The sequence below is a fragment of the Formica exsecta genome, unplaced genomic scaffold (assembly GCF_003651465.1).
Source record: "Formica exsecta isolate Colony F162 unplaced genomic scaffold, ASM365146v1 scaffold51, whole genome shotgun sequence".
Taxonomy (NCBI): Eukaryota; Metazoa; Arthropoda; class Insecta; order Hymenoptera; family Formicidae; genus Formica; species Formica exsecta.
Window position 1 is genome coordinate 746,652 of NW_021852343.1, and position 23,955 is coordinate 770,606.

At 34.6% G+C, this 23,955-nt stretch overlaps 1 protein-coding gene across 5 annotated transcripts in view; it reads right to left on the reverse strand.

Annotated features, from left to right (window-relative positions):
* LOC115241759 overlaps positions 1-23,955 on the reverse strand; it is a 73,667-nt gene that overhangs the window by 12,555 nt on the left and 37,157 nt on the right. For 2 of the 5 annotated variants that reach the window (XM_029817685.1, XM_029817684.1), the window contains exons 3-5: positions 10,683-10,775; positions 1,389-1,523; positions 262-426 (exon numbers count right to left, since the gene is read on the reverse strand). In XM_029817685.1, the coding sequence (XP_029673545.1) occupies positions 262-426; positions 1,389-1,523; positions 10,683-10,775 (393 nt within the window). Of the gene's footprint in view, positions 1-261; positions 427-1,388; positions 1,524-3,393; positions 7,240-9,736; positions 9,827-10,682; positions 10,776-13,865; positions 14,128-23,955 lie in introns of those variants that run through there. The other 3 variants (XM_029817687.1, XM_029817688.1, XM_029817686.1) reach the window with 3 other exon arrangements.

Consider the following 23,955-nt stretch of genomic DNA (forward strand, 5'->3'; position numbering starts at 1 on the left):
TATATATATATATATATATAACTTTTATAAATATGTATAATAAATTTGCATAAAAAATATAAAAAATAGTAAATTATTTATATAAATTGTTTATGTAATAAAAACTACTTATATTATATAATAAGAACTGTAAATGCGTCATGCAAACATTTTTCAAATACAATTTTTCTCTTGACTGTTCTTCCATATACATAATAACGTAGCATGAATGTAGAAAAGCATTAAGTTAACCATCTGTGTAATGTTAATAATTACACGAACCTGTGTAAAAGGCAGTGGCTCTGACGTCGCACCGCAAGCTCCACAGACGCTTTGCTCGACAAGCGTCATGGCAAACTTTTGATGTGGCACACAATGTCTCGCGCTGCACATATCTTCAGCCTCGCCGCTTGCAATGTGGAGATGTATACGTAAGAGAATGTTTTCCTAAAATTGAGAACTGTACATTAGCGAGCATTCCTTCGTCTTTTCTGTCGCAACTCGTAGCCGCACTTGTAAGGCCAAGTTAAAGAGATATATTTATTTCCACTATTCGTGTGTAATTCCAGAAAATAAACTATGCTATTTCAACAAAAAAGTTAATGATTGTCGTCTATTAATTTAACTTAATACGTAATGATAAAAATACGCTAGCTAAAGCTCGCTATTGCTTAGTTTGATAAGAATCTTACGTACAAGAATATTCACAACAACGGTATGAGGCCACGATTATATTACTGTCCTTGCATCTATTGTGCGCATTTTCGCTGTGTAAGTACCAAGTTGCATTGGTATTATTCAAACCGACTAGTATTGACATACATACGGACATACTAGCGTCCAACGTGACCGTTGTGTAAACGAGAAAGTAATATAGCAGTGGTACTGGCAAGACTCAGTTAAGATCATTATTGCTAGTTCAATCTCGTCCATAACGAGGCACCATTAGCAACATTCGATCAGCTTCGAAATATTCAATAACGAAAATAATGACTTTCTCCCCCTTCTAGAGCAAGAAGAAATCGATTTCTCTGAGATTGATTTGATTTAATTCGATTATATTTGACGGCTGGATCTTTATATCTATCTATGCCATCGAAACTTTTGCATTATTAGCAAGAAAGTTCAATCTCTCTTCTTATTCTGATGGAATATATTTATATAAATTTTTCTTAATTGCAGATGTATTATAGATTTATACTTCGCGTCTCTTACAGTGTCTCGTTTGAAAAATCATTTCAGCGATCTATCGAGAACGCGATTTATCGAAGATAATAAGTAAAAAGCGCGTTTTAACTTTAGCGCGTTCAAGTCTGACCGTTTGGCAATTGACGGATTGCATTATGCATATCGATATCTCAGGCATGTTTCAATCAGGCATGTGAAACAACAGAAATGTTGGTACTTACGAAACATTCCGCCGCGTCGTCCATGAAACCCAGCTGAAATCTCTGCTGATCGAGAAAACTCTCAGCCAGCGCGCGGCGCAATGTGTCGGGCGGCAGAGCGCTCTCTTGCGAAAACTGCAGCTGCGAGAACAGGTCCTGAAACAAGACAATGTGACGAGGATTTAATGCGGGAGTCATCAAAGAAGATTTCTTGCCACCGAGTCTCGTGAACGCCAAGAACGCGCCGACGAGAATCATCGCGAAACATAAATACATTGGTAAACGACATAAGTAAACGAACATTTTATTATACAAATATGTGTATAATTTTATTTCTTTATGCATATAACAAACTTATTATATAATTAATATTTAGTAGAATGCTTTTTAACTTAAATAAAAATTTAAAGTTTCGTATAGTACTATAGATGTGTGTGTCTTCCTTTACATGTGTCTATTTATCTTTGTCAATTTAATATAAGTATGTTGCTTTACAAGTATCTACAGATATCGATAAAGCAAATCAATAAATGAAATAAATTTTTATCATATTATATTATATTATATGATGCAAATGTAACCGTAAATACATTTTTTTACAAATATTTTGCAAATAAATAAAAGCGAGAAAAAGAGAGACAGAGAGAGAGAGATTAATTTAAATTTTCTTGTACGGAGTTACGTGAGTCCTTACGTCATCGCCGATAAAACCGTTGGTTCTGTGATAAAATCGCATGTAACGCTAAACCTACCGCACTGCTCTGCTTCTTTCGTTTCCCTAATCAACATATCCACAAGATAATCGGACGCTGCAGGTAATTCCGCGAAAGCGATTTTGCAACGAGAGGAGACGAGTAAAGGCCTGGAGACATCGACCACACGACGTTACCTCGAGTTTTCCGTTGCCGTATGCCATCATGGTGCATGGCAGAGGTCAAATAGAAATGCTACGCGGACCGGTCGTAATTTGCGATCTATCAGCAGCAGCCGGGCTTTAGCAGGTTTCGTAACTAGCCCTTACGCGATTGATGAGCAGTAGATGAGTTACATGTATAGAAAGTCGGTGCATCATTCGAGATGTTTGTTTAACTCAATATTTCGACAAAAATATCAAATGTGGAAAAAAAAATGAAGCAGAACAGTTTGTAACGGAAATCACGATACAATGAGTTACGAATCTGTTTTTATAACTTGCAAAAAAATCTGATAGATATGTTATATGATGAATGAAACGAACAGAATGATAGAGAATAACATAAGACAGATTCAATTTCTATAATGGTGTTTAAATGATTCAGTCGGAGTTTGTATCAGTCATGCTGTTGTGTTACGTCTGAGGCGGAGACCTAGTACACTATGTCAATTCGCGTCTGCAGTGAAATTCTTCAATGAAAGTTACTGCATATCGTGTACTGGTAACGATGACGGTAGTGACAGATGTGTTACGTGCCCCGGTCGACGTAAAAGCGATTATACGTAGTAACGGCATGTCTCGCATGTATATCGGGAAGAGAAGGATATCGCACCTGTTCGAGACAGCTTTGACGCCCGATAAAGAAGAAACCGACCGGTTTTAGTGTACGCATCAGAAATTGCGTTAGATCGAGCGAGATCGTGGAATGAAAGCGAACGGTTTCATCGGTCATTAATTCTAGTTATATACTTTTCGAAATATATCTATTCTATAAAAAAATGATCGTTAAAAAAATAGCGGATAGCTTTCAATATCATTAATATTTTATGTGCTTCTTATAAAAGAGAGAGTAAATTATAATTACACACGCGCGTTGAAATCTTCGCATGATCAAACATTCTCAAGCTACGGTACATAATAATTTGAGAGAAACTATACGCGTGTGGATTGTCTTAAGAAATCTTGTCTTATGCCGGCCTAATGATTATATTCATTATAAATAAATTAATTAGAGTTACTTTTGTTATTAAGAATATCTATGATCCTCAAAGAATTCTAATGCGCGACTCTCTAAATTAATTCTAGATTATTGAAGAAGTCAACAAGGCGTACTTTTTTCAGATCACTCAGCTCGATATTGCATACTGAGTCTTCTCTCTCCATACCGCTGTCTTCGCCTTCCTCTTCTTTCTTAACTTCAGCTTCAACTCTCGTCTCATCGTCTTTTACTTCCCGATGAGATCCGGGTAACGTCGGCGTCGTCGACACGGACGTCGTTGCCGACGCATTCTGACGAACTTTTATCCACTTCAACATTTTTTCATTTTATACATTCAAAGTTAGACACAGGCGTTCAACTTCGTCGTCTTCTCTATTGATTCGCTCTACAGTTCTGTGAATACATCGCGGTTATCATCGAAAATCGTCGAGTAAATTTATATTGCAAAGATTTTATGAATCCGTTCGAACGCGCCAAAATCGAAACGAAAACATCGTGCAAGATGAAATATCCTCCAGGGCAGGTTAAAAACAAATACAAACTCCCACTCAGCAGAAAACTCTTTGTGATTCTTGGCACGATAGCGTTGTTTGCAGTGTCTACACGCGACACATTACACGTCAGTCTGATAATATCCCTTGGTTACACTTGCTGTTACTTTACACTGTACTTTCCCTTGTATTTAGTCTCTTCCTTCTTCGATCTTCCTTCTTTTCAGGCAAAAATATATATATACGTTGTTATCTCTTCTGTTTGCCATCTCGAGAGGTTTGGTATTCCTTACGAGTTGCGATAATTGCGTAGTAAATACGTGATAAAATTAGGGACAATGACCGCTTTTAGTGTACAACCCTCTCTATTTTTTATTGAAATATTATTTTTTTATTTTTTTTATTTTTGAGCAGAGATTTCTCGACGATGTGATAAATATTATAAACGTTATTCTATGATGTGAGACTTTACGTAATAAACTTGTAATCGCAGGCGCAGAAGATCAGATAAACAAGAGAGCGTTTAAGAACACGATACGACGAAGAAGAGAGACGCGAAGGTTGACGATGAGCAAGCAGTTATATCTTAAGCGAGAGTCAGGCAGATGCCTAAAGAATTATATGCAGCAATTGCATGCCGGATATGCTGGTTGGTAGAAACCGTTGCCAGATGTATCGAAACACTTGTTTAGCCGGTAAAGCCATCTTTTAAATTCGCAAACTTAGCGTATATATATTGTGATAAGCTCGCAATCCTTTTATTCACGTCTCCAAGAATCCTCAGAGATTCTATAGGTAATGTTGTTAAAGGGCTCGTCCACGTTCGCCAGAGAGCAATCCGAGAAGATTTTCCGTTGGGAGAATTCAAAGCGATCATACGGTAAACTTGCTCGGAAAAATTTCTCTTCAAGTTTCGCTGGATATTTATAAAGATTATGTTAAAATTCCTCTATACGAATAAAATTGCTTCTCTGGATATTAACGATTGAATTGAATATTGGCATAAAGTCATCTTGTTCCATCTCGATGTACCACGTGCTTCTTTCGTTCCATTGCATTAACTTCTCAACGAGAAGCAACTTTCTTCTATCATAAATGCTCACTGCTCCATATCTTTATCCCTTAATATTCAATGAAAATTATATGCACTGTCCACTATTGTTATTTAACTACACAAGACTTATGCACAGAAGAGATGATATATCATCACGGAACAAGATTACGTCGCAAGTTTATTTCCTGGCTAACAGCTTCCGCTCCAGTTCCGGATCATGAAGAAGCGCGAGGATGGAAACGTTTTCCTGCGCATAGTTTCGCAACTTGAACAACACGATCGCGCGGTGAAACGTGGAGAAAGACCACAGAACTACCTGCCTGCACGCGGTGCCGTGCACCCGTACCTGAAGCCAGCGACTCACGGTGTACTGGCGAATAACTCCCACCCTCTTTCCTGGTTCTTCTCGTCTTTCTCTTCTCTCTAAGAGACCATACGGTGTCCCCTTTCTCTCTCCATCCCACCTTCTGATAGACCCAAGGAGCCAATGACGTCACCCGTTTAGCTATCTTACGTTCACCTACCTACCTGAACGACCAGCAGCCCAATCAGGGCTGTAACTCCTTGCAACGATCCATAGGGACGACTCGTTTTTCCGGAAAAAAATAAACCGGATGATAAATCGTCCAATCCGTCGTCCTTCCATGAAAATTCGCATTTATTTATTTTTTTTTTGCCGTTGGAAAAAATCTCCACTACGCGGTAATTCGTTATAATGCGATGTATTTTTAAGTTAATTTTTTTATGCATCTTATCGTGATACTGTGACGTTTCGCAAATAATACATAAAGCATAATAGAAATTCGAAATAATATTTTGCATCGATATTTTTCTCTCTCTCTCTCTCTCTCTCTTCCACTAGAAATCTAAAATATTGATGCTTCCTTATATAATTACGATTAGTCATCCAAGTCGAACTGTCAAATTTAACGTCCCTCGTAGGCGACTAACATTCGTGTTCCATTCCTGATATTCATCTAGCGGAGTTGCGAGAGTCCTGAGGAACGACTACATTTGGTCGTATGAATATATGTACAGAGTGTTAATAAGTTGTAAGGAAGATATGATGTAATACATCGCGCCATATAAGAAACAAATACGATTTCGCTATCGTGTACATTCTCATTAATATAAGCAATATACACACATGAGATTTGACGACGAAATAGTGAAATATGACGAGTATAAATTGAATCGTGAATAATACGATTGAATTCAAACTGAGAAACCAGGGTACTTTATTTAATTATTACTTGTAAAATTGTGGCGAGTTAATGCCACATAGTATCGAGCAGGAAATTACGTCGATTAAATCTTGGCGGTATTATTTAATCAAGAAGCGTAGGCACTTGTAGCGTAAGTGAAGTAGCTATTTACGTAGGCTTAGAACATTTCCTCCTTCGTTTGCGAGACAGAATGCAGATTTATTAAAGTTTACTTTGTAGAGCGCTCGACTTTGAACGAGTATTTAAATGGTAACAGTAACCTGCCTGTGCTTTCGATATGTCACTGTGTAAAAAGATTCAGCAGTCGAATTAAATTTCCTTAATAATTTCTTGGAGAAAGTATCTTGATCTTATTAATTTAGATAATAAGATGCAAAATAAAAAAAGAGTGTTATTAAATATAAAATATAACATTAAATGAAAGTTAAAGAAAAGTAATTTGAGTCGCTGCTGAAGATTCCAGAACATAAGAATTCAAAGAAATTATTGGCATCAACCATAAATGATTCTATAATAGCGGGAAATTATCTCAGATGTCCGTAACTAAAGTAGTAATCTATATAATATGTGCGACAAATTATCGCAACATTGGTCGCGGGGTTAAAAAGGTTATAGATTGCGCCTTCAACAAGATTTATTAAATGTACCTTAAATGTAACGATTTGCACTCTTTATTTAATATATTATTTGTAAAATATTATGAATTGATTTCTCACATATACAGAGTATTGAACAGGAAATTACGTCGGTTTTTTAGGTGTTGTTTAGCAAATGATCTTAATTGATGGTTCTCAAAATTATATATGCAGTCAACATTCATCATTACCATCTAACTAACTGTATTTAGAACACGAAAGCAAAGATGTAAAAATTATGCTTGTAAGCACTGTTGATATGATATGTGCTATTAGAGACAATATACGGTTCATATCACACAGTTGCATCGAAATTTCATAATGCTAGGCTTGTATAATTTTGAACATTTTTCCTGCTCTTTAAGAATTGTAGATAAGTAGACAGGAAATACTTTATGGAGAAATATCGTCGCATAAATAATCATAAAGGTAAATTACATTGTTTGCACAACATTAGAAATTCTATTCTCTTCCTGGGTTAACTAAAGCAATGTAACTTGGATCGGGCGCTGATAAAAAACAAAGTGTTAAGGGTATTTATATAAATTAAAATAAAAACAAACATAATTAACAAAAATTGCAAAATTTTGTTGGGAAATATATTCTTAATATGCGCATTGTTTAAAAATTAATACGCAAGGAGGAGGATCGTGTCACGTGGCTAAGGAATCTCGTAACATTAAAGAATTCACGCCCCCTCCCCCAAAATGCGTTCACGATGAATCATCTTAGGCATTCCATTAGGGTTAAATTCCTTGTTCAATATAGATGCTGACCCTCGAATGGGTATGCAAGAACGTAATCTTTTTATTTGAAAATCTTCTTCTTTGCCTATATAATAATTTTGATTAAAAAGATAAATAGAAATTAATTTTAAAAATTCAAGATTTCAGTTTCATAGACTTACTTCTGTTTTATTATTAACTTAAAAATATATTAGTAACCATGAAATTTATTTACAAACAAATTTATCTCTCTACACACGTTGTAGAAATAATTATCGAGAAATTTTATGCGTTTCAATAAGATAAAAGATTGTCTAAATGCCTCTTGAAAAGATGTCACGACGCTTATTTCGAAAAGTGTTCTGCATGATACCTTGAAAAACTGTTTTGTGGCGATAAGCGTGTAACAGGTAGATTTTCTATGATATATAATAATTACTAGTCTGCGTAGTGCGTAGAGTTTAGACTGTCTTATGTAAGATATACCAAGGATAGATCCTAAAACCTGCGTAAAAGCCCTTGGCATGTCCCAGACATTAAGATACAAGCCCGCTCAACAAAACTATCTCAAGTACTAAATTTTTTCTTTATCCTAAATATATGTATATAATATAATTATTCCAAATTGAAATGTATTATATAATGCAAATAAATAATTCACTGACAAATAATAGTCAACGATATTTACATTCAATGCAAAGTTCAGAAAAACCAAATAATAAAATCTGAAAATATTATTTATCATTATTTACATTTACATCACACGATTATCATCAAACGGGTTATCATAAATTGCATAATACTTATGTCAAAATTGTCAAGTGCTGTAATGAGCGAGAAAATGAGTTTTAGTGTTAGTTTCGAATCGCGGTAATTTTGGGCGAAATTGCACCGCTTGAAAGACGAATCTGGTAACACGAGGCGTACTCCAACCGGTGATTGTTCTTGCGAATCGTGCCCGGTACCCTACGCCTCGAGCAATTATCTCTCAAGATTACTAATTAACCTCGTGAGATCGGTGAGTAACTTGCATTTCCACCTACTTCTCGAGTTGCCTCGAATATGCGATGTTACCGAATACCGTCTACATGCTTCGTAGCTCGCTCCTTCTGGTGATGAACGAGATTGCTGACCTTCCATGATAAAAGCAGACAATGTCTGCCACGATGGACCGAGGCAACGGTTATCCTGCGGCGTTCTTCGCCAATCATAGACGAAAATTGAGAGAACATCATAGGCAAAAAATCCGTGAAGCATAAATCCCGTTAAAATGGTTAGCCATATCTCGACGTGATCGCATAGAACGCGACAGAGAAAATGATACGATAGCAAATAAAATCAAGGTTTTTTTTCGATCTGTGCAACACTAGAGAAAGAAAGCAATTAACTATATACTAGAAATATACAATGAGCGTTATTAATGTCTTTCACTTCCCGTTTAAGTATTCCTGTATTGATGGCATTGCATACAGATATTCGTGCGTTAAAAAATATTAATAACGCCTATTGCACTGTCGCAAAGTTTGTTAATAATATTTCACATACATTTAGAGAGAGAAAGAGAGAGAGAGAGAGAGAGAGAGTATATTAAATATTAATTTAAATATGCTTATAAAAGTTGAATGATGCAACAAAATTAGTAGGAAAGTTATAGTAAACAATGAACAGACTAATGCAAACTTAACTTCTTCGTTGTAAATATTGCTCGAGTAAATTATTCGTTTGCATCGTAGATTCAGTATAAATATTTCAGCGCAAAGAGAATAGCTTGCGCGTTGAATAGAAAATAATTAGCTTTGCCTTTTCCTCAGTAGAGTAAAACATCAGGATATTTTATCACATCCCATTTTCATTGTTGCTGTGAGATTATTTCCAGATGATCTTCTCGTTAAATTTTATACAGCGTAAAACTTATCCGGAAAAAGTTTCTTCTTTGTGCGAAAATTATTCAAGGTTCTGTTTCCCTTTGTTGGATGCAAAGCCGCAAGAACTCATCGATACGTAAAAGTGTCAAGGTAGCGCATTATAAAAACCAGCTTAAGACATTTGTCGTTACAGGCGCAACTACTGTAATCAATCACGTTGTACGTTGTAACTAAAAGTTATAATTGAGAGGAAGACAAAGGGACAAGCGGTTGATGAATATTTAGCTTTGAAAGTTCTACAAGCAACTTCTCTGTTCGTGTACTTTTGTCTCAAAATCAATGTTGTCTCTTTAAAATTGATTAAATTACATATAAAAAATATATTATACATATAATAGACATAGAGATGGTATTTTTATTACGGAAATTAGTTTCTTTCGCAATTGTTTGATTCGCTTACCTTAAGTGCGCAAAAGATGCAAGATTCTCGCATACAAGCATGTCCGGAAAGTTCTCTGAAACTCCGTCGAAAAATGTCAAGATGCCACAGAACCTGAAATAAAATCAGAAGAGCTTATGATAATTTTTTCACATAAGTATACTTACTCAAATAAAAATTTTTCAGAAAATGTCTAGCAAAAATAAATATCTTATATCTGTAAAATAAAAAGTTATATTTCTTTCTCTCCTCCCAAAATTTTATATTTATTATTATTATTATTGATTGTATAACATTTATCATTCTCAAAAGATTATAAAGTCTACACGTACATAAGCGTACCTACAATTTGACAATTTTAGCAATTATATATATTAATTTGCTCTGTCAAATTATACGCTATTAGTCGTTACGTGCATGACTAAATTTCGGCATCGGCTCTGAATGAATTTATCGTATCCTTTGCATTAGCATGTACGGCGTCGAGACAAAAAAGGTAACACGTGGGTGCACACGTAACACAAACGAACATGTAAATGTATCGGGACCCTCTATATGGCATCGATCTACACCCATATACGACAGTAACCCAGTGTATCATGAGCGCATTATTATACCGGGGGAAAGTAAATCACGATTTCCGTACTCATGTCCTGCCGTATAGCGGAACATAACTTCCCTTTTCCTGCGTCACAATGTGAAACAATATTCGACTTTGAGAATAACATCAAATCTAGACCTTTTGCACAAAAAACAGCTTCAAGTAAATTTTATGAATTTAATATTCATAATAATGTACTTTTTATAATGCATTTTTTATACCAAAGAAAAGATATCTCACAATCAATGTTGTCTCTTTAAAATTGATTAAATTACATATAAAAAATATATTATACATATAATAGACATAGAGATGGTATTTTTATTACGGAAATTAGTTTCTTTCGCAATTGTTTGATTCGCTTACCTTAAGTGCGCAAAAGATGCAAGATTCTCGCATACAAGCATGTCCGGAAAGTTCTCTGAAACTCCGTCGAAAAATGTCAAGATGCCACAGAACCTGAAATAAAATCAGAAGAGCTTATGATAATTTTTTCACATAAGTATACTTACTCAAATAAAAATTTTTCAGAAAATGTCTAGCAAAAATAAATATCTTATATCTGTAAAATAAAAAGTTATATTTCTTTCTCTCCTCCCAAAATTTTATATTTATTATTATTATTATTGATTGTATAACATTTATCATTCTCAAAAGATTATAAAGTCTACACGTACATAAGCGTACCTACAATTTGACAATTTTAGCAATTATATATATTAATTTGCTCTGTCAAATTATACGCTATTAGTCGTTACGTGCATGACTAAATTTCGGCATCGGCTCTGAATGAATTTATCGTATCCTTTGCATTAGCATGTACGGCGTCGAGACAAAAAAGGTAACACGTGGGTGCACACGTAACACAAACGAACATGTAAATGTATCGGGACCCTCTATATGGCATCGATCTACACCCATATACGACAGTAACCCAGTGTATCATGAGCGCATTATTATACCGGGGGAAAGTAAATCACGATTTCCGTACTCATGTCCTGCCGTATAGCGGAACATAACTTCCCTTTTCCTGCGTCACAATGTGAAACAATATTCGACTTTGAGAATAACATCAAATCTAGACCTTTTGCACAAAAAACAGCTTCAAGTAAATTTTATGAATTTAATATTCATAATAATGTACTTTTTATAATGCATTTTTTATACCAAAGAAAAGATATAAACATACTTTATATAAAATAAAGTATATTCTATAATTGCGCGCTATACATGTCCATTGTAAAATAAACTTTGTAATAATTTAAATTTAACTGTCTAAAACGTAATAATAATATAATGCGATAAAAAATTTATTTAACTATCGCGTCATCGTTAAAGCACAGATATTTATGCAGAAAGTGTTTTCATTGAATGGGCGTATGTTGAAATAATCGTGAGATTAAAAAAATAAGAAAAAAGATCTCTTCAGAAAAAGTATGGACAACATAATCTTCAAATCTGAATGGAATCTTCATAAGAAAAAAAATGCGTCATTAAAAACAATATAATATTTATACTAGTAATCTCAGCAACGAGATTAAAAAAACAAGAAAAAAGATCTCTTCAGAAAAAGTATGGACAATATAATCTTCAAATCTGAATGGAATCTCCACAAGGAAAAAGTGCGTCATTAAAAACAATATAATATTTATACTAGTAATTACAGCAACAAAAATTTTAAAAATTTTTATAGATATTAATAGAATATAAAATCACAGAGATTTTATATTATATTTTTCTTATGTTTTGATTATATTTAAGTCATTTATTATATAATTATTGTATTATCAAATTATATGTGTATGTACTTTTATAATTAATTATTAAGAAAATTAATACACGCGCATACTGTTTTCTTATTGCTGTTCTTATACCGCAAATGCTTCTTCTTTTCTGGAACTTCGCCGCGAAATTATAATTTTATAGAGCACACTCATCTCAAGCGCGCTCCGATATCTGTTAATTGGTTTTCTACTCGATGCACGAACCAATTAGCGGCAAAAGCCTGGCTTAGCAATAACGGTTGTTAATGCTTATTAATTCGACAATTGTTTATCGAGCATGTCGCATAATCAATGATTTATAATTGCGCAATACAAAGAAAAAATGTGAAAGAAATAGAAATTTATGACAATATCAATTAAACAATGCAAAAACAAAGACAATAAAATTTAATTGACAATTAATTATAAAATAATAATAATTGTACATATTTAATATGTAATTAAAACACACACGATTAAGATATGCGTCACCAGTCTTCGCATAATTTACTGTTCATCCGACCGCGTTAAGAAAAAATTCAAGAACGATCGTATGAATTGTGTCTGATGTGAATTTCAAAGCGCTCCAAATACCTAGTTACTGCTGCGTGACGATCGTGCGAGATATTTTCCATGGTACTATCATTGCAAAGCTTGTATGAGCTACAAATCTGCACAAATGTAATGATCAAAATAATGAAAAACAATTTTTATTGCGATAATGCCTATCTTAATTAGCGCTTCGATAATTTGTTCTCGACATCTTACACAACGATCCTATAATGAAAGACAAATCGCTATGGGGATATTGCTTTGCCGCGTTTTCAGCAACCGCAAATGTCTGACCTCAAATGACTACAATGATTAGAAAGCCGCACCCAAAACTTTCCTTACGATCGGCTAATCAATGACGTGTCGACTTCATCGATAGATCAAATATGAAATTATTCTGCGCTGTACCAATGAGTTTGAAAGATCAGCGTCACACTTTGGCGCGCATGTAAAATCACACGGTTCGCGCTAGATCTGGTTAATTGATAATAGAAAAAAAAGCGCACTGCGCATGCAGAATTTTTTGTAATACAATAAACGGGAAATGCCGCAATGTTATCGGAAAATTACGTAAATAAGTTATCCATTGGTCTGACGCGCTCCTCAGATCGACCTTAAACCTCTCTACAGTAGAAATATATAATTATTCGCGTTATCTTGCAAAACATTTTGAATTGCAAAATAAATATCTATAAATTATAAAATAATATTTGTTAAATATATATTGCGAACAATTTTTTAATTTATTATATTTAATTAAATAAAATGCATTTAGAGCATCTTTTGAAATATAGCCTAAATTAAATGATAATATTTTTATCGTTATGTTACAAAATATTTTATAAGAGTTTTAAATTTTGTTCTGATATTGAAAAAATCAATTTGACATTACATCGCTATACTATTACCGCCCTAACTGTCAACACAATATATACATTATCAACATATCAATTTCTATGCATCAAAAAAAAAAAAAATAACGCTAATAATTATAATAATGCCAATTTTCATGATTCTTTTTTATAATGCGAAAATATCGATGTAATAACCGCGAGATGATTTATACGCCATGGATAAGAATCAACAGGTAGGATGGATATAACGGTATACGGTATTATCGTGCGATATTGAACCGCAACTTACAATCACGTTTACTAATATAACGTTGATAAAAAAACAAGAAAATTCCTATAAATAAAACAACAAAAGAGAAAAAAGAAATGCAGGATCGAACCTTGGCAATCTGGAAGAGGGCCTGCCTACGCGGCCTCTGATCCTGCTTCATAACTACTAGTTGGTTTACTCCAATTTGCGAAAGAACGATCCGTCACACCGTTATTTCATCACGAAAATCCGCGACGAAACATTCGGGAATCATCGATAAATGTGTCGATCGTAAATTGCACTGTACATTACGCACTGTACACCAAAGTGATTAAAGAAAACGCAAAACGCGATGCGGTCGCGCAAGGTACTCTCTTAAGCTGGCGTCGATGCAACAATGCTCAGACGGGGCCGGGAGAGTTCAACGATGGCAGCGCTACGCGGGACTCCTGCGGGCAGGTATAAAAGCAAACGGGGGACCGGTGAACGCGGTCGTGGGTCCACTATAGTTCGCGTACTATAGTACGCTCGTATTATACTACGAGCTTATAGTATACGATGTATAGTACGCTGTAGTACGATGTTCAGGGCCTACAGGGACGCATTCCTTCCGTGAGTGTGTATCGAGAAACTACCTGCGTGAAACTACCTGAGTCCCTTCAAAGACAATTTTCAATTTCCTTGTATTTTATTCCTTAAATATATACAATATGTAACGCGAGTTTTAATCTATTTATTAAAATATATTAATTGCATTTCGAGAAATAATTTTCGGGAAAAGTGTGTATGTATAAACAATATCAAAGCAAATAAAATAAGTTCTAACATTAACACTTTCAATCTCTCTCATATATATCCTCAAAAATATATATAACCGTAATAATATAATCAATAGAAATATATATCATTGTAAAAAGTTAAACATGTTTATGTCGACTTTAATATATTATTTTTGTAATGAATCGGCATATAAATATTAATATATTACGTGGGTAACTAGACAACAATAAAAGACAAAATGCAAATAATTAATAAATAAAAATATTATATAAAAAAGATCTTATATATATAAATATTATCATCTAACCCAATGTATCTAGGATCAATACCATGCAGATCCGATCCTAATATGTTTACTATAGTCTGTGTAAGCATCGGCCATTTTTACTACGAAGCTGCGGCGTGGGTGAGAGGCCTGGGATCAGTCGGTTTATAGTGGTTGAGGGGAGAAGAAAGGATAAGCGGCGTCAGAGAAGGGCGACCAGGTTTTTGGTGGAGCGGAAAGGGGAAACAGCGAGCGTAAAATGCCGCGAAATGCGTGGGTGTGAGGGACAGGGGACGAAAACGAAGATGTAAAGAGCGGGGATGTGGCGAATGAGACGGAATAGGAGAGGGAATCATAGGACTGACAACGTTTTACGTTACGCTACGCTGCTACGAGAGATCGTTACGCAATTTGATTCGGGAAAGAATGAACAGGCATATATAATTTGGGAACTCTCTCTTTCCCCTCAGGGTTAGATGGATTGGATCTTTAACCCGTCCGGTGTATGATGGGCGATTTAAATAATAATTTAGAAAAATATATTCTAATACTTTAAAAAAATTAATTTCTATTTATTTTATTAATCAGATTTAATAAATCTCATATAAATAAAAAATATCAAAAATATATAATAAAAATAAAAATAAAGTAGCATATTCCCTCTCTTTTTTGTCTCTCTAAATATATGTTTTTCGAGTAAGAGATGAAATGTTAAATATATCAGATTTATTGTTTTTAGATCTGATAAAATAAGTATATTAGAATAAATTTTTTTAAATCGTCTCATTTAAACCTTATATCATACATTAAACGGTTTAAAGATCCAATTCATCTTCCCCTGAGAGGGAAACAAGAGAGTTTTAAAATTATATATTTTGTTACGACCATAGTCCGCGGTAATTAAAATAAGGATTTCAGAGGCGGCAATTATCGAAGCATAATCACGGTATTTATCAATAAAATACTACCTTTTAGCTGCGCAATGCTGCAAGAGCAGCTGTCGACAGAGAAGTTCTTCGCTGTCATACAATAGTGAAGTGCACAACACACAGGGATCTCTTTTTACAATATAAAATGCACATGCATATGGCCATACCTTCAATAGTGATCAATACCCATATGCGAATTTTTTCGAATGCCTATACAATACGAGTGCCTACAATGGCGAGAAAGGCGGGGAGTTATTACGACACTAGTTATTGCAACAGAGTGCATATTGGCCCATGGTAGCATAACTGCATTGTAACACAAAGATACCTTAAACTGTCACATGTGGAGAATGCTGTGATAATCACAAGCATAATAAATGTATGATACGCAGCGTCCCGCGTGAAATCATACTTTTTATCAATGATAAGTAATAATGACACACTACTTTTTTATCAATGGTAATAGTGGTAATAAAAAGAATGAGATTTGCTAGTCACAATCGAATCGACATTATATTTACGCCGTAAATCATTGATTGCGTGCCGAATAAACAGAATTGATTGTGGTTGAACTTAAAACGCTTTATTCACAAATCGATCATTTAAAAATGACATTGATTGATTTACCTAAAGTCCAGATAAACTTACTGCAAGGTTCGATTGGAAAATTTGAATTAAAAAACTAAATTTGAAAAACTAAAAGAAGAAAACGCCGATAGTCCTTGTTAATTATATTATATAAACGGATATAAAACTTTAGTAATTATGAGTCGGTAACGAGTTGATACTATTTCGTGAAATCATTATAATTCGTCGATTTATTTCTTAAGGGTTTATTTTTGAAAAGACTGCAGTTCTCAAAATACTAGTTTCCAACATCTGTTAGTTTTAACCAGCGTAAAATGCTCTCAGGCACAAAAGAGGCGCCAGGCGTTTGAAATTTTCCAGACTCCGCTTGTCAAGCGCGGCAACAATGAAGAACTTTCCTTCACGGAAAAACAAGGCACGCGATAACGAAGAGAACTGTAGCGAGCTGCAGGGCCGTTGTAAATCTCATCCTTGATGCACGGCAAACATATATTTTCGGAGAGAACACCTGCGTTTCCAGCTTAAACATTTTCGAATCTCTACTTTATAACTTGTGATGAAACATTCTGCTTAACATTTTACGCTCACTGCTATCTTTATTTTTTTATTGTTTTATTTAAAACAATATAAAAAAAAACTGTAAACAATTTTTATGACTAAGAGATACAAATCTCTTGAGCATATTTTTATAAATATGAATAAATATACATTTTTCTTGTGTGGGGTGGGATATAAAGAGATATATTTCTTATTTAATAAAAATATAAAATTATTACGTACCGCATTTTCTTTTCATTGCAGACACAAAGAGGTCAGTTCAAAAAGAGAGCATTAGTTAATCATCTTTAAAATGTCAGCGATTCATTATTTGAAGACATTCTCAAATCATCGCGCTTTGCATTGGTAAGCGTATCGCATAAGACTCTATTGTTCGAGACAAAGCGTGAAACACAACTTCGCACTGAGCGATAATTTCCCACCGGAAAAATGTTCATGTGGGCGTAAAGGCGCGAAAAAAAACTGCCAGTGTATCTATAGAATAATTGAATAAATTCTATTCATCATTGATAATTGATTCAAAATGTTAAGTTGAGAAATCTAATATTTAAATCTACTACACAATTAATATTTTTTTGTTAAAACGCAGTTACTATGTTTTTTACATAAAATCAAAAAATACAGCAATAGTCCAACTGCTCCAAGATCTATATCTTGTTAGGTTTCACGAGTTCATCTGCCTTCTTGTAGTATCACCCTACGGTGCAGGTGGTAACCAATAAAGTATCGCCGTACATTGATTAAGAGAATGTTGCCTTCGATGCAATAACACAATAAAAAATTCTATTCAGCATAATCTGAACATATAAATGTACATCAACTCAACGTCAAACAATCGCATTTTTATTCGTAAATTCAAGAACAGGAAAACGCTTTCCGTTAAAATTTTGAAAAAACTTTTTGTACTAGTGGAACCCCGCAGGTGTAACGAAAGTTCTGCTTCATTCAAACACACGACCTAAGGGACATGGAAAGGGAGGCTATCCAAGCCAGTGAATAGATAGGCACAAAGGAACAGGTATCAAGATATTCGAGCACGAAGCTAGGGGTCGACCAAGCTACCTGCTGCATTTTGAACAACCTGAAGTCGGTAAGTTGTCCAAACTGCTGAGCCGGAGTGGATGAAGCGGAGCCTCAGGTGCGCCGATCGAGGAAGCGATCATCCATTCGTATTCAGCGAGGTGTGACTTCGTAGCAGACGACCCGCTTTTAACCCCACATGTGAGAAGTATTTACATTTGAGATGATACCCCGGCGCAAGCGACAGACTCCAGTTGCATCCGGGTGTTTAGTTTCGAGTGCGCGACTTGAGAGAGAAAGAGAAGAGAGAGAGAGAGAGAGAGAGAGATAGTTTTAGAGGAATCTTATGTCGCCCGCTTATCATCGGATTACGATAAAAACCCTAAGTCGGCGACCGCGAGACTTTTTAATCCGCTTAGTTCTCAAGGTGCTACAATCCAGACAAAAAATAATTACCATAACTATTACAATATATTATGGGAATAATTAATAATGAACCATGTAAATTGTAAATGAATAGATCTTTTTTTTTTAATGTTATATGAAGTTGATTAAAGCAATACCAGATTAATTATTTAATAATTAATTTAATTCCACAACTAATTGTTATAATTCAGTTAGTAAGTCTATGATACTTTAATATTTTATGGAATCAGTCAATTATTATATTTATTGTTTATCATAATATTTTATCAATAATGATAAAAAGTATTTGTCTGAATTTCTCGAATATGACTGATTCGAAATCATCAAAGCGAGATGCTGCGAATTGTCCTGGAGTTACAGAGTAGCGAATAAATGTCAACCTCGAAGCAGAAGAGCCACGCATTCTCGATCTTCGTGATCGAATCACGCGGTGAAAGGAAAAGATTTTACGTACATCGCGAATGCCAGCGCAATCCTCATCTCCCATGATTTATGCAATCTCATTGAAGATGATGCAGAACCTATCCCCGTGAACGCTTTGCATTCGTTTCGCAGTCATCTCTTTATGGTCATCCAACAGAATCTAGATTATAAAAAACCAATCCAAACAACACGATATCGATGCTATTTCTTCGTCGCGTAAAAGATGACAAAAGAAGAATGACGTTTTAAGAATTACACGTGTGTGCGTATTATTTTAAAATATTAAAAAGACTGTATCAAAAGATATATTTCCTTATAAAATTTATTTGCAGGATTATATTGGGACACTTTAGCACTGTAGAATAAACATTCGAATTATTTGCTCAAGGATAAAACGAGAAAATAGATAGCTCGAAAATCAAAGTGAAGATAATATACAATCAACATGTTTCGTGTTTATATTCCACGAATGACAACCTAAGAGTATATAATCTTATCAGTTCAAGATATATCTCAGCATCATAAGCCTTTCAAATAAAAGTGATATGAATATCTAATTATGAAATCTCTCAACACATGGGTGCCGTGATATATAGCACAAAAAAAAAATTTTTCGCTACCATAGCTAATCATGGTTTGCAAAATAAATTTCTAAACTGCAGCAAAACGGTTTGCTGTTGCACCTAATAAATAGGTATCACAGCTAAGATGTTCGCTATCCATATATTACGACTGAAATCTAGTTACCACACGCAGTTTTTAGCTACGGCAGCTAATTTTTTTTTCCGTGAGGAAATAAACTTATTTCCTATATTAGAACAAAAATAATAAGAAACGTGTAAATCTCTTTTTCTCTTTCTTTGGCAAACTATCAATTTTTTCTAGAAAAATGCAGATCGTATTACGAGAATTGATATGGTTCTTGATGCTTAATGAGAAAACGTGAATATTGCAAAATAGGCTAGACGAACCAGAACCTCGCAAAATACATATGCGCGATGTTTGCTATAACTGTAAGACTCGAGATTGCATAGCTCGCCCAGTTTCGCTATTTCCGGAAAGTTGTTAGGCAAATGAATGCACGGACACTTCCCACAAGATAACAACCTGAAAAGTTATACCGCTAACATCTGATATGTTCTCTCATCGTAAATAAATTTCGACATTTTGATTGCGTGCCGAATAAACAGAATTGATTGTGGTTGAACTTAAAACGCTTTATTCACAAATCGATCATTTAAAAATGACATTGATTGATTTACCTAAAGTCCAGATAAACTTACTGCAAGGTTCGATTGGAAAATTTGAATTAAAAAACTAAATTTGAAAAACTAAAAGAAGAAAACGCCGATAGTCCTTGTTAATTATATTATATAAACGGATATAAAACTTTAGTAATTATGAGTCGGTAACGAGTTGATACTATTTCGTGAAATCATTATAATTCGTCGATTTATTTCTTAAGGGTTTATTTTTGAAAAGACTGCAGTTCTCAAAATACTAGTTTCCAACATCTGTTAGTTTTAACCAGCGTAAAATGCTCTCAGGCACAAAAGAGGCGCCAGGCGTTTGAAATTTTCCAGACTCCGCTTGTCAAGCGCGGCAACAATGAAGAACTTTCCTTCACGGAAAAACAAGGCACGCGATAACGAAGAGAACTGTAGCGAGCTGCAGGGCCGTTGTAAATCTCATCCTTGATGCACGGCAAACATATATTTTCGGAGAGAACACCTGCGTTTCCAGCTTAAACATTTTCGAATCTCTACTTTATAACTTGTGATGAAACATTCTGCTTAACATTTTACGCTCACTGCTATCTTTATTTTTTTATTGTTTTATTTAAAACAATATAAAAAAAACTGTAAACAATTTTTATGACTAAGAGATACAAATCTCTTGAGCATATTTTTATAAATATGAATAAATATACATTTTTCTTGTGTGGGGTGGGATATAAAGAGATATATTTCTTATTTAATAAAAATATAAAATTATTACGTACCGCATTTTCTTTTCATTGCAGACACAAAGAGGTCAGTTCAAAAAGAGAGCATTAGTTAATCATCTTTAAAATGTCAGCGATTCATTATTTGAAGACATTCTCAAATCATCGCGCTTTGCATTGGTAAGCGTATCGCATAAGACTCTATTGTTCGAGACAAAGCGTGAAACACAACTTCGCACTGAGCGATAATTTCCCACCGGAAAAATGTTCATGTGGGCGTAAAGGCGCGAAAAAAAACTGCCAGTGTATCTATAGAATAATTGAATAAATTCTATTCATCATTGATAATTGATTCAAAATGTTAAGTTGAGAAATCTAATATTTAAATCTACTACACAATTAATATTTTTTTGTTAAAACGCAGTTACTATGTTTTTTACATAAAATCAAAAAATACAGCAATAGTCCAACTGCTCCAAGATCTATATCTTGTTAGGTTTCACGAGTGCATCTGCCTTCTCGTAGTATCACCCTACGGTGCAGGTGGTAACCAATAAAGTATCGCCGTACATTGATTAAGAGAATGTTGCCTTCGATGCAATAACACAATAAAAAATTCTATTCAGCATAATCTGAACATATAAATGTACATCAACTCAACGTCAAACAATCGCATTTTTATTCGTAAATTCAAGAACAGAAAAACGCTTTCCGTTAAAATTTTGAAAAAACTTTTTGTACTAGTGGAACCCCGCAGGTGTAACGAAAGTTCTGCTTCATTCAAACACACGACCTAAGGGACATGGAAAGGGAGGCTATCCAAGCCAGTGAATAGATAGGCACAAAGGAACAGGTATCAAGATATTCGAGCACGAAGCTAGGGGTCGACCAAGCTACCTGCTGCATTTTGAACAACCTGAAGTCGGTAAGTTGTCCAAACTGCTGAGCCGGAGTGGATGAAGCGGAGCCTCAGGTGCGCCGATCGAGGAAGCGATCATCCATTCGTATTCAGCGATGTGTGACTTCGTAGCAGACGACCCGCTTTTAACCCCACATGTGAGAAGTATTTACATTTGAGATGATACCCCGGCGCAAGCGACAGACTCCAGTTGCATCCGGGTGTTTAGTTTCGAGTGCGCGACTTGAGAGAGAAAGAGAAGAGAGAGAGAGAGAGAGAGAGAGAGAGAGAGAGAGATAGTTTTAGAGGAATCTTATGTCGCCCGCTTATCATCGGATTACGATAAAAACCCTAAGTCGGCGACCGCGAGACTTTTTAATCCGCTTAGTTCTCAAGGTGCTACAATCCAGACAAAAAATAATTACCATAACTATTACAATATATTATGGGAATAATTAATAATGAACCATGTAAATTGTAAATGAATAGATCTTTTTTTTTTAATGTTATATGAAGTTGATTAAAGCAATACCAGATTAATTATTTAATAATTAATTTAATTCCACAACTAATTGTTATAATTCAGTTAGTAAGTCTATGATACTTTAATATTTTATGGAATCAGTCAATTATTATATTTATTGTTTATCATAATATTTTATCAATAATGATAAAAAGTATTTGTCTGAATTTCTCGAATATGACTGATTCGAAATCATCAAAGCGAGATGCTGCGAATTGTCCTGGAGTTACAGAGTAGCGAATAAATGTCAACCTCGAAGCAGAAGAGCCACGCATTCTCGATCTTCGTGATCGAATCACGCGGTGAAAGGAAAAGATTTTACGTACATCGCGAATGCCAGCGCAATCCTCATCTCCCATGATTTATGCAATCTCATTGAAGATGATGCAGAACCTATCCCCGTGAACGCTTTGCATTCGTTTCGCAGTCATCTCTTTATGGTCATCCAACAGAATCTAGATTATAAAAAACCAATCCAAACAACACGATATCGATGCTATTTCTTCGTCGCGTAAAAGATGACAAAAGAAGAATGACGTTTTAAGAATTACACGTGTGTGCGTATTATTTTAAAATATTAAAAAGACTGTATCAAAAGATATATTTCCTTATAAAATTTATTTGCAGGATTATATTGGGACACTTTAGCACTGTAGAATAAACATTCGAATTATTTGCTCAAGGATAAAACGAGAAAATAGATAGCTCGAAAATCAAAGTGAAGATAATATACAATCAACATGTTTCGTGTTTATATTCCACGAATGACAACCTAAGAGTATATAATCTTATCAGTTCAAGATATATCTCAGCATCATAAGCCTTTCAAATAAAAGTGATATGAATATCTAATTATGAAATCTCTCAACACATGGGTGCCGTGATATATAGTACGAAAAAAAAATTTTTCGCTACCATAGCTAGTCATGGTTTGCAAAATAAATTTCTAAACTGCAGCAAAACGGTTTGCTGTTGTACCTAATAAATAGGTATCACAGCTAAGATGTGTGCTGTTGCACCTAATAAATAGGTGTCACAGCTAAGATGTTCGCTGTCCATATATTACGACTGAAATCTAGTTACCACGCGCAGTTTTTAGCTACGGCAGCTAATTTTTTTTTCCATGAGGGAATAAACTTATTTCCTATATTAGAACAAAAATAATAAGAAACGTGTAAATCTCTTTTTCTCTTTCTTTGGCAAACTATCAATTTTTTCTAGAAAAATGCAGATCGTATTACGAGAATTGATATGGTTCTTGATGCTTAATGAGAAAACGTGAATATTGCAAAATAGGCTAGACGAACCAGAACCTCGCAAAATACATATGCGCGATGTTTGCTATAACTGTAAGACTCGAGATTGCATAGCTCGCCCGGTTTCGCTGTTTCCGGAAAGTTGATATTACGATTGAAATCTAGTTACCACGCGCAGTTTTTAGCTACGGCAGCTAATTTTTTTTTCCGTGAGGAAATAAACTTATTTCCTATATTAGAACAAAAATAATAAGAAACGTGTAAATCTCTTTTTCTCTTTCTTTGGCAAACTATCAATTTTTTCTAGAAAAATGCAGATCGTATTACGAGAATTGATATGGTTCTTGATGCTTAATGAGAAAACGTGAATATTGCAAAATAGGCTAGACGAACCAGAACCTCGCAAAATACATATGCGCGATGTTTGCTATAACTGTAAGACTCGAGATTGCATAGCTCGCCCGGTTTCGCTGTTTCCGGAAAGTTGTTAGGCAAATGAATGCACGGACACTTCCCACAAGATAACAACCTGAAAAGTTATACCGCTAACATCTGATATGTTCTCTCATCGTAAATAAATTTCGACATTATGATACACATTATATTCCT